At 39.3% G+C, this 15,911-nt stretch overlaps 1 protein-coding gene across 1 annotated transcript in view; it reads right to left on the minus strand.

The window, feature by feature from the left end:
- The window catches only part of ebf2 (EBF transcription factor 2), a 33,562-nt gene extending 18,197 nt beyond the window's left edge, over nucleotides 1-15,365 (minus strand). The window contains exons 1-6 of the mRNA XM_076987215.1: nucleotides 14,664-15,365; nucleotides 12,585-12,741; nucleotides 10,921-10,978; nucleotides 9,069-9,124; nucleotides 8,613-8,686; nucleotides 4,796-4,864 (exon numbers count right to left, since the gene is read on the minus strand). Coding sequence (XP_076843330.1) covers nucleotides 4,796-4,864; nucleotides 8,613-8,686; nucleotides 9,069-9,124; nucleotides 10,921-10,978; nucleotides 12,585-12,741; nucleotides 14,664-14,797 — 548 coding nt within the window. The 5' untranslated portion in view covers nucleotides 14,798-15,365. The remainder of the gene's footprint in view (nucleotides 1-4,795; nucleotides 4,865-8,612; nucleotides 8,687-9,068; nucleotides 9,125-10,920; nucleotides 10,979-12,584; nucleotides 12,742-14,663) is intronic.
- Between the last annotated feature and the right edge of the window lie 546 nt (nucleotides 15,366-15,911).

Genomic DNA, 15,911 nt, shown 5'->3' on the forward strand with positions numbered 1-15,911 from the left:
TTAAACTTCACAACAGATTTATCTGATCTGAATCACTGCCCAAATTGGTCACAAGGGCCTGAGAAATCCATGTTTTCATTCCCAAAGAGGTTTCTGGAGACCAAAATATTACCATAATGCTTTGCAATAGCCAGATACTCAGAACCTGTAAACGGCATCCTGGCATCATAGCTGGCCAACACATTTGCCAAAACATATTTGGCTAAACTATCAGGCTGGCAGAATCCCAAACAGCTTTAAGTAGAGTTCTTCTTATCTTCAAATGACTATAGTGGGCAGCATATTACAGGGCAACCTGAAGTTGCCTTGGTCATCATAAATGAAATGCTCCTTTTTTAATGTGAAGAGTTTTTCTCTAACACTGTGTTTCTCTTTTAACTCTCTAATTCAAAGAAAATTCAAAGAAGCACCTTAATAAAATGATATGCAACTGAATTTAGGTGCTGAATGATGATGTCATTCAGTCAGGCAGGATACTTCACAATCTGTTTAACACTGGAACTATTGTAAGATAAATGGGAAAAAAGAAAGATGGCTGCATTATTCCATCAGGTTGGCAAGTTTTTAGATGCAAACCTCTTTCTCTAAAATAAAGATCCATTTTTAATTATAAAAAAATGATCATTGTCGAGAGTCACATAACTGAGTCTTTTTATGGCTAAAAGTAGAAAAATTACAAATGAGCTCTTCTGTCAGCCTTTGTGAAGCCATTGTGGTTCACAGTTTGGGGGACACGGGGTGATATTGATAGATTATATTGATAAGTCTGGGGTTCTCCTATTGATTCCTCTGTTTTCTTGGAGTACTGGCTTGTTAAGGGAGACCCTGCCGGAAAGTGCAATCAATTAGAGAGATATTGCGGGGCATCGATCCCGCCCCCCACACATACCCCACCCCTGCCCTGCCCCCCACACTTACCCCTACCCCCCACCCCCACTCCTTCTGCTGAGCCATGGTAAGCCCTTCCTTGTCTACGTGTCCATATATTGATCTTGGTGGGCGCTGACCTGCTAATCCTTGAGGCCTTAACAGAACTGTAGCTTTACTGCTCATAACAGAACTGTAGCTTTACTGTTCATAACAGAACTGTAGCTTTACTGCTCATAACAGAACTGTAGCTTCACTGCTCATAACAGAACTGTAGCTTCACTGCTCATAACAACTGTAGCTTTACTGCTCATTACATAACTGTAGCTTCACTGCTCATAACAGAACTGTAGCTTTACTGCTCATAACAGAACTGTAGCTTTACTGCTCATAACAGAACTGTAGCTTCACTGCTCATAACAGAACTGTAGCTTTACTGCTCATAACAGACCTGTAGCTTTACTGCTCATAACAGAACTGTAGCTTTACTGCTCATAACAGACCTGTAGCTTCACTGCTCATAACAGAACTGTAGCTTTACTGCTCATAACAGAACTGTAGCTTTACTGCTCATAACAGAACTGTAGCTTCACTGCTCATAACAGAACTGTAGCTTTACTGCTCATAACAGACCTGTAGCTTTACTGCTCATAACAGAACTGTAGCTTTACTGCTCATAACAGAACTGTAGCTTTACTGCTCATAACAGACCTGTAGCTTTACTGCTCATAACAGAACTGTAGCTTTACTGCTCATAACAGACCTGTAGCTTTACTGCTCATAACATACCTGTAGTTTTACTGCTCATAACAGACCACAGAAAAACAAACAGCTGCTGATCTGCCCAAACGAAACTGCAGGAGCCAGTATGTTCAATCACAGTCATTTATTTCAGCGTGGTGTGCAGTGGGTGTGAGTGCTGTGATGTGGTGTGTAGTGGGCTGGTGTGCAGTGTTTGCAGTGGTATGCAGTGGGCTGGTGTGCAGTGGGCTGGTGCGCAGTGTTGTGCAGTGGTATGCAGTGGGCTGGTGTGCAGTGTTGTGCAGTGGTGTGCAGTGGGCTGGTGTGCAGTGCTGTGCAGTGGGCTGGTGTGCAGTGGTGTGCAGTGGGCTGGTGTGCAGTGGTGTGCAGTGGGCTGGTGTGCAGTGGTGTGCAGTGGTGTGCAGTGGGCTGGTGTGCAGTGGTGTGCAGTGGGCTGGTGTGCAGTGGTGTGCAGTGGGCTGGTGTGCAGTGGTGTGCAGTGGGCTGGTGTGCAGTGGTGTGCAGTGGGCTGGTGTGCAGTGGTGTGCAGTGGGCTGGTGTGCAGTGGTGTGCAGTGGTGTGCAGTGGGCTGGTGTGCAGTGGGCTGGTGTGCAGTGGTGTGCAGTGGGCTGGTGTGCAGTGGTGTGCAGTGGGCTGGTGTGCAGTGGTGTGCAATGGGCTGGTGTGCAGTGGTGTGCAGTGGGCTGGTGTGCAGTGGTGTGCAGTGGTGTGCAGTGGGCTGGTGTGCAGTGGTGTGCAGTGGGCTGGCTTGGTTCTGCTTTCTCTTGTTTTACTAAACATACCTGTTTACCACCACCAACCACTAGCAATACTGACAAACTGTAAAAAGCTTATTTTATATAAATTAAGATCATGATGGTGACAGATTATAGGGCTCACGTTTTATATGAGATGTTTATCATGTTTATAATATATGATCAATTATAAAAGTAATATGATAAAAGACTGTGAAGGTGTATAGCTTCCATTTTTGTATTTGATGAATATATATAACAAACTGATATACATATATAATCTAGCAAACAAATGTTTCAGTCATGTATTAACTCTGTTGCTCATTATTAAAAAGTCTCATATAGTCTGATGTGCAGGACTAGAAACAGATCGTCAGAAAGTCACAGAAGAATCTCTAATCAATGAATTGGAAAATTGATTGAGCAATCAATTGATCATTTCCATGGGATGAATCCATACTAAGGAGACACTACTTGAAGCATATTCTGCAATTTCCCCATGTGGGATAATGTAAGGCAATCTTTTCTTATCTTATCTTAATATTGACAGCCCAGGTCAACAAACGAGTAAAAAATGCATGCTGTGGTAAAATGCTGGATCTGAAGGATATGTAAAACAAACAAACAAACAAACAAAAACATAGCCAAAACCTCTCATATATGAATTATAAATAAAACATCTAACATTCAAGCTTTCAAGTTTTTTCACATTCAAGCTTTAACTACAGAAATGCAAAATAGCAGCTTGAGTTTTACATGTGCTTAGCAGAGTTGCTAAAAACATGAAATGCTAGAAAGACTAAAGTGTTGTAGGTTGCAGAGGCCACCTGTGTATCAGGACTGCAGATTTACAACCATCATCCTACCAGCACTGGCTACACACTGACTGAAGCAATCCTTAGATCAGATGCAAGGGTCATAAAGTGACAAAAGGCACGACGCCTGAGGGATCAGATGGGATCTCTTCTCTGTCCTTTCACTAATAACTAGATTAGTAGAGGAAGGGGTGAATAGCAGATTGAGAAGAGGGGGAGGAGAGTAAAAGACATGACAGGCCCCGAACAATATGGAGGCAGATTAAAAAAGGGGAGGGGTGAGCTAAGGGATCCCAACTCCCATGTGCATTTGAGAGGTATCCTGATGAGGCTGACTAATTATGACAATATTAGTTGGGAGAGGTGGGGGTGTTGGGAGAGACTCCGATATACAAAGTCACATGCTCACAGACACACACAATGTGATGTGTGTGTGTGTGTGTGTGTGTGTGTGTGTGTGTGTGTGTGTGTGTGTGTGTGTGTGTGTGTGTGTGTGTGTGTGTGTGTGTGTGTGTGTGTGTGTGTGTGTGTATGTGAGCATGTGACACAGGATAAGCCTAATGAAGATCAGATAGTTGTTTTGACTGTTAGCTGCATAATCACAAAACAAACCGTCTTTGCATTCTTCATTTGACTTTGGTAAAATATTCTATTAAATTATTTCGAAAAAATGGAAATGTTCAATAATACCCCTGGACTTTGGTGTGTTTTGTCAACAAAACAACACAATTTTTTTTCGTTGCTGACCCACTAGTCTAATCGACCCACTAACAAGGCTTTTCCTCCAGAAGTGAGGACTTCTTGGATACAGTATCAGGTCAGCTACAGTAACAGAGACCTTCATCTTGTGGAGCTTTGAGGAAGGTGAGGGATGGAGAGAACAGGAGAAGGTCAGAGCAAGTCACTCTGTAAAGGAGAAAAACAGCTGCAACACTCAGGAATTCTAGGAAAACTTAAAAGGCATCAGGCCGGTTTTTCCATTTTGAGAAAGGTTGTGCAGACTGACTGTGGGCTGCACTGACTCAGAGAGAGAGGGCGGGGCAAAGGTTGCAAAAGTATTATCTGCTAGATTTTAATTATTTATATTACTATACTGGATTTACCTATTATAACGCTACAAGATTATACTTAATTAATACTATATTATTATATAGTACTATACTGAATTTACCTATTATAATACTACATGTTTATACTTAATAGTATATTATAATGATTTATAGTACTATACTGAATTTACATATTATAACACTACATGATTATATTTAATTAATACTATATTATAACAAGAGTTGAAACATGCCTCTGTCTCACTATAAATTTTAAAGGCAACTTTCCATTAGTCTATGACAAGTGAGATTAACACTCTGCTGTGGAGTCATGTAATCCACAACCCTAAAACGTATCAAGCCAAAAGCACGCAGGCACACAGACGTTCAGTGTCCTCACTCAACACGTGGCTCTTTCTGTACCTGCATCACTACTGAGCCACAACCATAGTCTACAAATCCATCCCCAGCATTCCTCCCTGGTGCTGCAGGATGGCTAAAATACAATAACACTGGCAAATAAAATGAGACGAGGACAAAGACATTGGAATTAAAACCCTGTTCTTACCTGTCAATGATGACAGGGTCCGACGGGGTCTCGTTTCGATTACCGCAACTTTTTTTCTCACAGCAGCGGCTAAGTTGATGAGAAACAATAACATATAAAGGCAAAATGCATAAGGTGATGCATGATACAAAAAATATTTTCCTAATGTTCATTGTGTTTGCATAAAGTAATAATATAACACCTGACAAATAACCAGTTAATAATGAAGGCCGTTAGTTGCATAAGAAATTAGTGGATCATCATTTATACGTAAACATCACACAAGTGCAAGACACTAAAGAGGGAAGTGACAAAGAGTTTAGAGGGTAAAAGTAAGGAGACAGTTACCCCTCACCACCCTGTATACACTACACCATACACACTTCATACTCAACATCACATTTAGAACGAAACAAGTAACCAGCTCTAAGACACATACACACGTACACAACAGACGACACACACGCCAGCCCCAACCTCTGCTGTCTGCCCCCCCCCCCCCCCCCCCACCCCACCAACCCGCCTCCCATTCCGCCTCTCCTGCATAACAAAAGTGGCCCCCACCCCTGGCCATCTGCCTCTCTGCTGTCCCCTCAAACCACTCCCCCCCGGCTCAAGCCCCCCTCTGTCAGACTGAGCCACTCCCCAGCTGTGCTGCTTGCCCTCTCTCTCTTACCCCCCCCCCCCCCCCCCGGCACTCCCCCCCGGCACTCCCCCCTAGTCCCGCTCTGTTATTAGCCAGCTGTGAACTCCACTCGGGCATCTGCTGGACACACAATGGGGGCGAAGCCGATCTCGATTCCTTCTGCCCTCCCCTGTTGTGTCCCTGAGCCTGAGGTCAGGGCACCGCATGCCCCCTCACCCCCCCCCCCCCCCCCCACACACACCCCACCCCCCCCACCCCTAGGCCCAGTCTGTCTGCTGTGATGGGAGTGAGCTTGCTGTCTTTCTGTCTTCTAGTGGTTGCGGCTTCGATCAAGCAGGTGTTGTAGTTTGCCCCGCTGTTTATTTGGGCTTTAACCACAATCCAGCATGTAAACGTCCACAGTGTCTGACATTCAGTCCATACATAATACGATCATCTCTGCATGTTCCCCAAAACATATTTGTCACATTTATTCATAGGAAGACAGTAAACTGGGAGACTCAAAGTTTCCTTGGAGTATGTAATAAAGAATGAAGTGATTGTTGTAATGTGGATAGGTTTGTGTGTAGTTGTGGTAATGTGGATATGTTTGTGTGTAGTTGTTGTAATGTGAATATGTTTGTGTGTAGTTGTTGTAATGTGGATATGTTTGTGTGTAGATGTGGTAATGTGGATATGTTTGTGTGTAGTTGTGGTAATGTGAATATGTCTGTTTGTAGTTTAAAATGTTTGTGTGTAGTTAAAAAAACATTTTAGTTGTGATAATGTGGATATGTTTGTGTGTAGTTTTGGTAATGTGGATATGTTTGTGTGTAGTTGTTGTAATGTGGATATGTTTGTGTGTAGATGTGGTAATGTGGATATGTTTGTGTGTAGTTTAAAATGTTTGTGTGTAGTTTAAAATGTTTGTGTGTAGTTAAAAAAACATTTTAGTTGTGATAATGTGGATATGTTTGTGTGTAGTTGTGGTAATGTGGATATGTTTGTGTGTAGTTGTAATGTGGACATGTTTGTGTGTAGTTGTGGTAATGTGGATATGTTTGTGTGTAGTTGTTGTAATGTGAATATGTTTGTGTGTAGTTTAAAATGTTTGTGTGTAGTAAAAAAAAAAATTAAACATTTTAGTTGTGATAATGTGGATATGTTTGTGTGTAGTTGTAGTAATGTGGATATGTTTGTGTGTAGTTGTGGTAATGTGGATATGTTTGTGTGTAGTTGTTGTAATGTGGATATGTTTGTGTGTAGTTGTGGTAATGTGGATATGTTTGTGTGTAGTTGTTGTAATGTGAATATGTTTGTGTGTAGTTGTGGTAATGTGGATATGTTTGTGTGTAGTTGTTGTAATGTGGATATGTTTGTGTGTAGTTGTTTTAATGTGAATATGTTTGTGTGTAGTTGTGGTAATGTGGATATGTTTGTGTGTAGTTGTGGTAATGTGGATATGTTTGTGTGTAGTTGTTGTAATGTGGATATGTTTGTGTGTAGTTGTGGTAATGTGGATATGTTTGTGTGTAATTGTTGTAATGTGAATATGTTTGTGTGTAGTTGTGGTAATGTGGATATGTTTGTGTGTAGTTGTTGTAATGTGGATATGTTTGTGTGTAGTTGTTTTAATGTGAATATGTTTGTGTGTAGTTGTTGTAATGTGAATATGTTTGTGTGTAGTTGTTGTAATGTGGATATATTTGTGTGTAGTTGTGGTAATGTGGATATGTTTGTGTGTAGTTGTGGTAATGTGGATATGTTTGTGTGTAGTTGTTGTAATGTGGATATGTTTGTGTGTAGATGTGGTAATGTGGATATGTTTGTGTGTAGTTTAAAATGTTTGTGTGTAGTTTAAAATGTTTGTGTGTAGTTAAAAAAACATTTTAGTTGTGATAATGTGGATATGTTTGTGTGTAGTTGTGGTAATGTGGATATGTTTGTGTGTAGTTGTAATGTGGACATGTTTGTGTGTAGTTGTGGTAATGTGGATATGTTTGTGTGTAGTTGTTGTAATGTGAATATGTTTGTGTGTAGTTTAAAATGTTTGTGTGTAGTAAAAAAAAAAATTAAACATTTTAGTTGTGATAATGTGGATATGTTTGTGTGTAGTTGTAGTAATGTGGATATGTTTGTGTGTAGTTGTGGTAATGTGGATATGTTTGTGTGTAGTTGTGGTAATGTGGATATGTTTGTGTGTAGTTGTTGTAATGTGGATATGTTTGTGTGTAGTTGTGGTAATGTGGATATGTTTGTGTGTAGTTGTTGTAATGTGAATATGTTTGTGTGTAGTTGTGGTAATGTGGATATGTTTGTGTGTAGTTGTTGTAATGTGGATATGTTTGTGTGTAGTTGTTGTAATGTGGATATGTTTGTGTGTAGTTGTTTTAATGTGAATATGTTTGTGTGTAGTTGTGGTAATGTGGATATGTTTGTGTGTAGTTGTGGTAATGTGGATATGTTTGTGTGTAGTTGTTGTAATGTGGATATGTTTGTGTGTAGTTGTGGTAATGTGGATATGTTTGTGTGTAGTTGTTGTAATGTGAATATGTTTGTGTGTAGTTGTGGTAATGTGGATATGTTTGTGTGTAGTTGTTGTAATGTGGATATGTTTGTGTGTAGTTGTTTTAATGTGAATATGTTTGTGTGTAGTTGTTGTAATGTGAATATGTTTGTGTGTAGTTGTTGTAATGTGGATATATTTGTGTGTAGTTGTGGTAATGTGGATATGTTTGTGTGTAGTTGTGGTAATGTGGATATGTTTGTGTGTAGTTGTGGCAATGTGGATATGTTTTTGTGTAGTTGTGGTAATGTGGATAGGTTTGTGTGTAGTTGTTGTAATGTGAATATGTTTGTGTGTAGTTGTGGTAATGTGGATATGTTTGTGTGTAGTTGTGGTAATGTGGATAGGTTTGTGTGTAGTTGTTGTAATGTGAATATGTTTGTGTGTAGTTGTGGTAATGTGGATATGTTTGTGTGTAGTTGTGGTAATGTGGATATGTTTGTGTGTAGTTGTGGCAATGTGGATATGTTTATGTGTAGTTGTGGTAATGTGGATAGGTTTGTGTGTAGTTGTGATAATGTGGATATGTTTGTGTGTAGTTGTGGTAATGTGGATATATTTGTGTGTAGTTGTGGTAATGTGGATATATTTGTGTGTAGTTGTGGTAATGTGAATACAGTTGTAGTAGTTGTGAACTAAACATTTACCTGCACATGACCTCATGAGTGAGCAGGACACGACACATCTCAGGGTTCTTATTTTGACCTTCATATGATATGGGCTGAGAAGAGAAGAGAAGAGAGGAGAAGAGAAGAGAAGAGAAGAGAAGAGAAGAGAAGAGAAGAGAAGAGAAGAGAGGAGAAGAGAAGAGAAGAGAAGAGAAGAGAGGAAAGGAGAAGAGAAGAGAAGAGAAGAGAGGAGAAGAGAAGAGAAGAGAGGAGAAGAGAAGAGAAGAGACGAGAGGAGAAGAGAAGAGAAGAGAAGAGAAGAGAGGAGAAGAGAAGAGAAGAGAAGAGAGGAGAAGAGAAGAGAAGAGAGGAGAAGAGAGGAGAAGAGAAGAGAGGAGAAGAGAAGAGAAGAGAAGAGAAGAGAAGAGAAATCAGTGTCATGCTCGATGCTATCACTGTGTGTTAAGCTTCGAGTCATCCGAGGGAAGGCTTTACCTGTTTGGTGACGGAGTCAATGAGTCGGGCATACAGGTCTTGTTCAGTTCGCACGCCTGTGAAGTAACACATGTACAAGTTTGAATTCGCTGAACATAATAAGAACACCAAGTTAATCTTTAAAGAAACAAAAGCAAAAAATACAGAAGTTATTTAATTTGTTCAGTTATTATGTCGGCGAGTTAATTATGAGCACTGGATCACTAAAATGTTTTTGTAAAATGTTGCAGCTTTCTAAGAACCAGATTGAACTATAATATGCAATGTAAATAAATATGTATTGCCAATTCTAAGAAAAAATTGTTGATCATTTACTAGCACGTTGCCTAGTTTTATCAGCCTGCCGTTTTCCTTCTGAATGACATTCATTAATGTACTCATCAGTGATGCCGGTAACGCGTTACTTAGTAACGCGTTACTGTAGTCGGACTACTTTTTTCAGTAACGAGTAGTCTAACGCAACTACTATTTAAAAACTAGTAGTCAGATTAAAGTTACTTATCTAAAACATCGTGCGTTACTATTTCTGCATTTCGGGGGAACGTAGGTTATTCATTCTTATTTTTTGGCTACACGTTTCTTACGCGGTTACGTCATCTCTGCTCTGCGGCGCCAAAGTCAGATGGAAGGAGAGGTTCGCCTTTAGCAGCTGGAAATACAGGCATTGTTTTGATTTTATTTCGGCTAAGGAAGACAACATTAAGGTCCGTTGTACACTCTGTCCTGGCGACAGAGTGCTGTCTACTTTCAAAAACACAACGTCAAACCTGAAAAAAAAAACGGGGCTTGGCGGCGAACGTAAATTGTTATCGGGCGGGGTGTAAAATGGACTAAATTCAGTATTATATCGCGATCGATCGATCGCCGGTGGTTGGCGCCAGATCGAACTAGTAACTCATTGAATCATAGATGTGGATCAGAGGTAAATAAACTAGATTTTTTTTCGGCGTGAGATATCGGAAGTGTGGCGTGTAAGCGTGTGAAGACAGTCAAATGCGTGTGTCTCAATGCGTGAGAGTTGGCAACCCTGTAAGTGGGCGGAGTTGAACAGAAAGACTGTCTTATTTATTTATTTAAAAAACATGTAAGCCTATTTCAAGAAAAAGTTTACAAATGCCAGTGTCATTTTTGATGTTCCGGTTAAAATACATGTCAATAAAGTGAGTATTGGCAGAACTGGTAGTCATTTTCATGTTATAGGGGCGGGGGATCAGCCTCTGCTGAAAGTAACTAAAAGTAATCTAACTTAGTTACTTTTAAAAGCAAGTAGTCAGTAACTTAACTGAGTTACTTTTTAAAGAAGTAGTCAGTAGTCAGTAGTCGGATTACTGTTTCAAAGTAACTATGGCAACACTGGTACTCATCATCTTCTCTTAGTTAAAGCAGCGAGGCCCTGAGTTCTGGGGGTAGGTGAGCTGGAGGGACTCCGTGCATGTGCACGTGTTCCTATTAGTGTGTCTCAGTCCGGGCATCTTTTATCTGGAAAGGCAGGCAGAGCCCCTGGGAGTTCACATCTCAGTCAGCCTCTTGTTTTTATTTTGCATCACTACTGGGAGGCTCACGCATCACAAAGACTCATTTGCCCATAGAGTAAGTGAACTGAAGTTTCCTACAACGGTGAATTACACCAGGACGGAGCTACGCCATCGCACACACTTATTACCATGATGGAAGTGATGTGATGTTTGCAAATATCTTGAACACAATTCATCACACTATAGGGTTTTATATCAATAATGCGCATTATGAATAACTATTACTTGAAAGTGTATTGGGTCCAACACTCTTATGGAGTTAATCTTTGAATCTCTACAAATAGAAGAGCACGATATGTGGGAGATGAGAACCTCACCGTTACTGTAGAGGAGCTGCAGTTTGTAATGGGTGCCGTTGTTGTTCTTTTCTCCCGTCTGCTCCAACAGGACCAACACACACAAGGGAAAATAACACAAACACTTGATTCAACACAATCAACACAACACACTATCAGAACGTGCACTGACTATGAGGAGTGTGCTTGTATTTGAACTGAGGTCCGCTAGGACACTCTTTAGGACATTCATACAAAAACAACCCAACATGACCCATTAATATAGTTACCATGTACTGTGGTAAAGGGCTGTGGTGACACAGACGAGGATGACAAGATTTAGATGAAACATGCATTTGGTTTTCACTTAATCTATTTAATCAAATACAAACTACTGTCATATAAATAGTAAGTCAGATAAATAGGTCAGTTAGCCACAAAGTACAACCAGAATGTACATATTCACTTTCTATGGTGGAAGAGAAGCGTTCAGTGGATGTGTGGATATGTGCATTTGAGAGAAGAGAAGAGAAGATAAGAGAAGAGAAGAGAAGAGAAGAAAATACACCTAACAATTATATTAATGAGCAAAAGTTTTGTTGAGAGGAACTCCAGCCTGTCTTGAAGTCTATGAACCAACACTCCCCTCAGTCTCTCCTGCTTTTCCAACATCTCTGTCTCTTAAACTGGGCTCATGGGAATGAACCAATGTCCCATGGAGGGATAAACCGAAATGGGGAGAGAGAGAGAGAGAGAGAGAGAGAGAGAGAGAGAGAGAGTGAGAGAGAAAGAGGGGGAGGGAGGAAGAGAGTGAGAGAGAGAGTGAGAGAGAGGGGGAGAGAGAGAGAGAGAGAGAGAGAGAGAGAGAGAGAGAGAGAGAGAGAGAGAGAGAGAATGGTGTGGAAATACAATGCTACATATTCTATATTCTCAATCAGATATTTGTCCTTTGCTCCTTCTTAAATTCTTATAACTATTAGAAGTCAAACATCAATAATTGTAGTCATGGACAATAAAGAACTCAACTAAGTTGAGTCAGTTAACCATGAACAAAAAAGGACTGTCCATGAACAACAGATGTAATCTCAATCAACGAGGTGTCATCATAATAAGACTTGACCTAGAACTCATTCATGGTTGATAATTAATTGTAACGTCTTTGAATTCACTGTTTTCAGGCATAACTACAAGCTTAGCTGGAGTTTAACCACAAAGCAAAACCCAAACTCATCATCATAGGTAATGCAAACTGCAAACACAGTGCAACCTCTCTCTCTCTCTCTCTCTCTCTCTCTCTCTCTCTCTCTCTCTCTCTCTCTCTCTCTCTCTCTCTCTTTATATGAAGCATATATATATATATATATATATATATATATATATATATATATATATATATATATATATATATAGCATGTGTGTGTGTGTGTGTGCGTGTGTGTGTGTGTGTGTGTGTGTGTGTGTGTGTGTGTGTGTGTGTGTGTGTGTGTGTGTGTGATTCTATGATTCTGCCACACAATTTCTCAAAGAAATGGATGGAGAATGCAACATATGGGGGATTTTTAGTGTTCCAAATCAGAGCATAAAATGTCTTTGTACAGATGGTTATTTTCCAGAACAGCACTTGTGCTTGAATGATCTACTAACATTGTAGAATTACCATCATTCATTAAAACTATAGCTAAAAAACATAGCATACATAAATGTACCTTCTCATGCTCCACAAAATCAATGAAGGCTGTCCTCTCTATTTCCACTGGTTGTCCATGTCGGTCGTAGAGAGCCAGAACAAAATGGAAGAAGTTGGACTTCCGTAGGTTGGAGGGGGGTTGTTTTTCAAAGTGAGCACGAGACAGAGCTACTCCACTGTTGAAATAAGGTTTATACAGACTTAACGGTTTTGTACATGAAATTTAGAGATCCAGTTTAACCCATTGGAAGCATTGGCACATTACTTCTGAATTCACAACTCTTACAAACCAACAAGACAGGAGAAGATCAAATATGGTTCCAGTATAGATACCAGGTGCTTCTGCATATAGCCTACATTTTAATTCACATTATGAGCCAGACTTGTTTCGTTATATGTTATTTTGGACTACCAATTTTCATACATTTTAAGAGAGTGAGAGGGACACTGAGAATTTCAAGTTGGAAAAAAATGTAAATTTATCAAGAAATTTTACTATAACTAGTCAATTTGATGAACTCAATTAATTGTCTCAGAAGTGAATTGTACATCTTAAAGTTGTGTAATATATAAAACATTTTAAAAACTAAACATTCTGAAGCAAAACACAGGAAATATTTCCTCTATTTCTGTGTTTATTACATTGTTCCTTGGTCATGGTTAACGCAGTCATGTTTGAAAGTTACGTTTACGCTCCTGCTCATCAGGCGTTTTTAAAAGAGGTTTCGAGCACGACGAGAAGTTTTTAACTTTCAAATGGCAACATATCATATTGGTAAAAAATCATGTGTTATAACCGAATATAATATATAGTGTGTTGTGCTGGGTGAACAGTAGATATTTGTATTACAAAATAAGACAAATGATTACCTAAACCGAAAGTTGTGAAGTTATTATCTTCTGGGCAATAAATTTGCCGGACAATTTCTGTCAGCGTGAAATCTCGATGTAGACGTAATTCACGGAGTTACCATCTACAGACCTACGCAATAACCCACTCGATCAAGGTCTTCATTATTTAGTGACAGTTTGTAATTATTTGTACAAATAGACAATGTCTACATAATGTAGACACAAGCGATGTGAATTATGTATTAAGTGGGTTTCATATCTGAAATCGGTTGAAAGTCACTTAACAATTTTTAAGTATATGAAATTAGTTGTGACCTAATCTTTCACGCTAAACAAGCAAGTGGGAAATACAAAAAGGTTTTATTCTGTTTTGTTAGTGTTCAATCGGTCTTTTTTCATTTTTACTTAGCATACCTGAAATAAAGTTTATTCAGATGTGTATAAAAATGTCTATTTGTAGATTGCTATGTTTTATTCTTTTATTATTGTTGTTGTTGCTATTATGCTGGTGGATGTTTTAAAGCATTCAGATCTACTACTATGAGTTCACTATTCCATCTATCATCACTGTAATATAAAAAGAACGTTTTTGAAACATGAAAACAAGGGACAAATTAGATCAATATTCTTTATGAGTTTAACAAGGTGATTGCCAGTAATCAGCCGCGATTCGAGTCTTAAAATAACAGTATTCCTGGCTGAATGGCCATAAGACACGCCGGGTTTATTGTATCACAGTGTTTTGAGGTGCTCCTTTCATTGGACTCCTGACTTTATGCCTCCGACTATTGAGGCTCTCAGTGAAATGCTAAGCGCTCTTTTGACTGTCCGTCTCTCTTGTCTATTATCACAAACACAGAAGCTACAGACCTGTTGATATGTGATTTTAGCAAGAGATGAAGCAAAGGATGAAACGCAGGTAGGAATAAGCGCAAACATGCGTAAAGCAATGGAAGTTGTAGGAATCAGACGTAAGCTGTAACCTATACGTTTTTCACATGTACTGGTTGTAAATACAAAAATTAGCGCTAAATTACAATGTTTACGAATTATTATGATTTGCTATGATTTACGATGAAGGCGTCCAATTAACGTGCAATTTCTAGAGTTTGCGTTAGCCTCTTGATCCCTGTCACCAGATAGATTACATATAGGAAATTGATTGTTGTTAAATGCTGTCATTTGAAAGGTTATATAAAATTGTCATTTTGCATGCAAAAGTAAAAATATATATAAGATTTACTACCTCTGTGCTGCTACGTTTGCATCCACAACACCGACATTCCGCACCCAGGAGCGAACTGAATCCATTTCTTCCCCGAAAGTTCCGTCTTTTACAACCGTAACTTCTTTAGGCAGATGTTCTTGGCTGCCAAACATTTACAACAAATCGTAGCGTAATAAAAAATATCCGGTCCCCTGTACAGAGCTGTTACGCGAGGAAAACAAGAAACAGAAGAGTGAAAGGATGCTACCGCCTCTTGATGGACTTCTGACTCCAGAACTAGTCAAGATGTATTTTTAAAGTGTCTAATTTTCTTAAAGCGGAAGCTGGTTTTTCTAGTACTGTTCACTTCAAGTTCTCTGTAGTTTTGAACATAGATGTATCCAGCGTTGGCACGCACGCATAGTTTAAATAAACGTGATTTAAGAGCGTGTGCTTGGTCCACTAAAATATCACCTGTTCTAAAAGACACGTAAAAGCTCGTAGTTCACATAAAACGACACGACTGTTTGAGCTCCTATAACATATAAAGCACAGAGGCCACGCGCTGCGTACATCCACCAGAGGTCCACGGTGGGTGTTTAGGCGGTGCTCCAATAGTCCTGCATTGAAAGGTGAAGGTGCATGTAATGGTAAACAGTTTGGGACAACGAGAAGGTAATGATGCTGCAAAGCCAACGCGACACTATGAATGAGAGGCACGAGCAGTCAGGAGGGGAGGGACTAAACCTTATCTGGATGAGTGTGAGTTTTCTCAAGCTGGAAAAGTCCCTTACAATTTCGATTCATGTGTATTATGTGTATTACAAACCATCTCACATATTACAAGTCCACAACTTCTATAGTAACATTATATGATCACATTTAGCCGAATATTAGATTAAAGAAGAACAGTTAATAATTGCCTATTATTTGAGACAAAGCTTAAGATGCAAAGGAAACAAACCGCAAATTAAAGTCAAAAACAGATTTTAATAATCATTAAAAAATGAAAGAAAATATCAGCTTAGTTGTGACTGAGAAACAACGAAAATGTAATTTGTAATGCTATCCCTTAGAGGTCTGAGAATTTATTTTTGTTTTGAAAATTATGCTTATACACTTATACACGCATGGCCCACAAATATTCACATCTATTTTTCCTTTTCTTCAATATGTTTGTATTTGGTGAAAATTTTAATTGGAGACGGTTTAAGCATCGCAAACAGAACCATATCGTCCGCGATTCCATGATTGACCACAATTTTGAACGTACGTCTATTTTGATGA

The sequence above is a fragment of the Brachyhypopomus gauderio genome, unplaced genomic scaffold (assembly GCF_052324685.1).
Source record: "Brachyhypopomus gauderio isolate BG-103 unplaced genomic scaffold, BGAUD_0.2 sc51, whole genome shotgun sequence".
Lineage (NCBI taxonomy): Eukaryota > Metazoa > Chordata > Actinopteri > Gymnotiformes > Hypopomidae > Brachyhypopomus > Brachyhypopomus gauderio.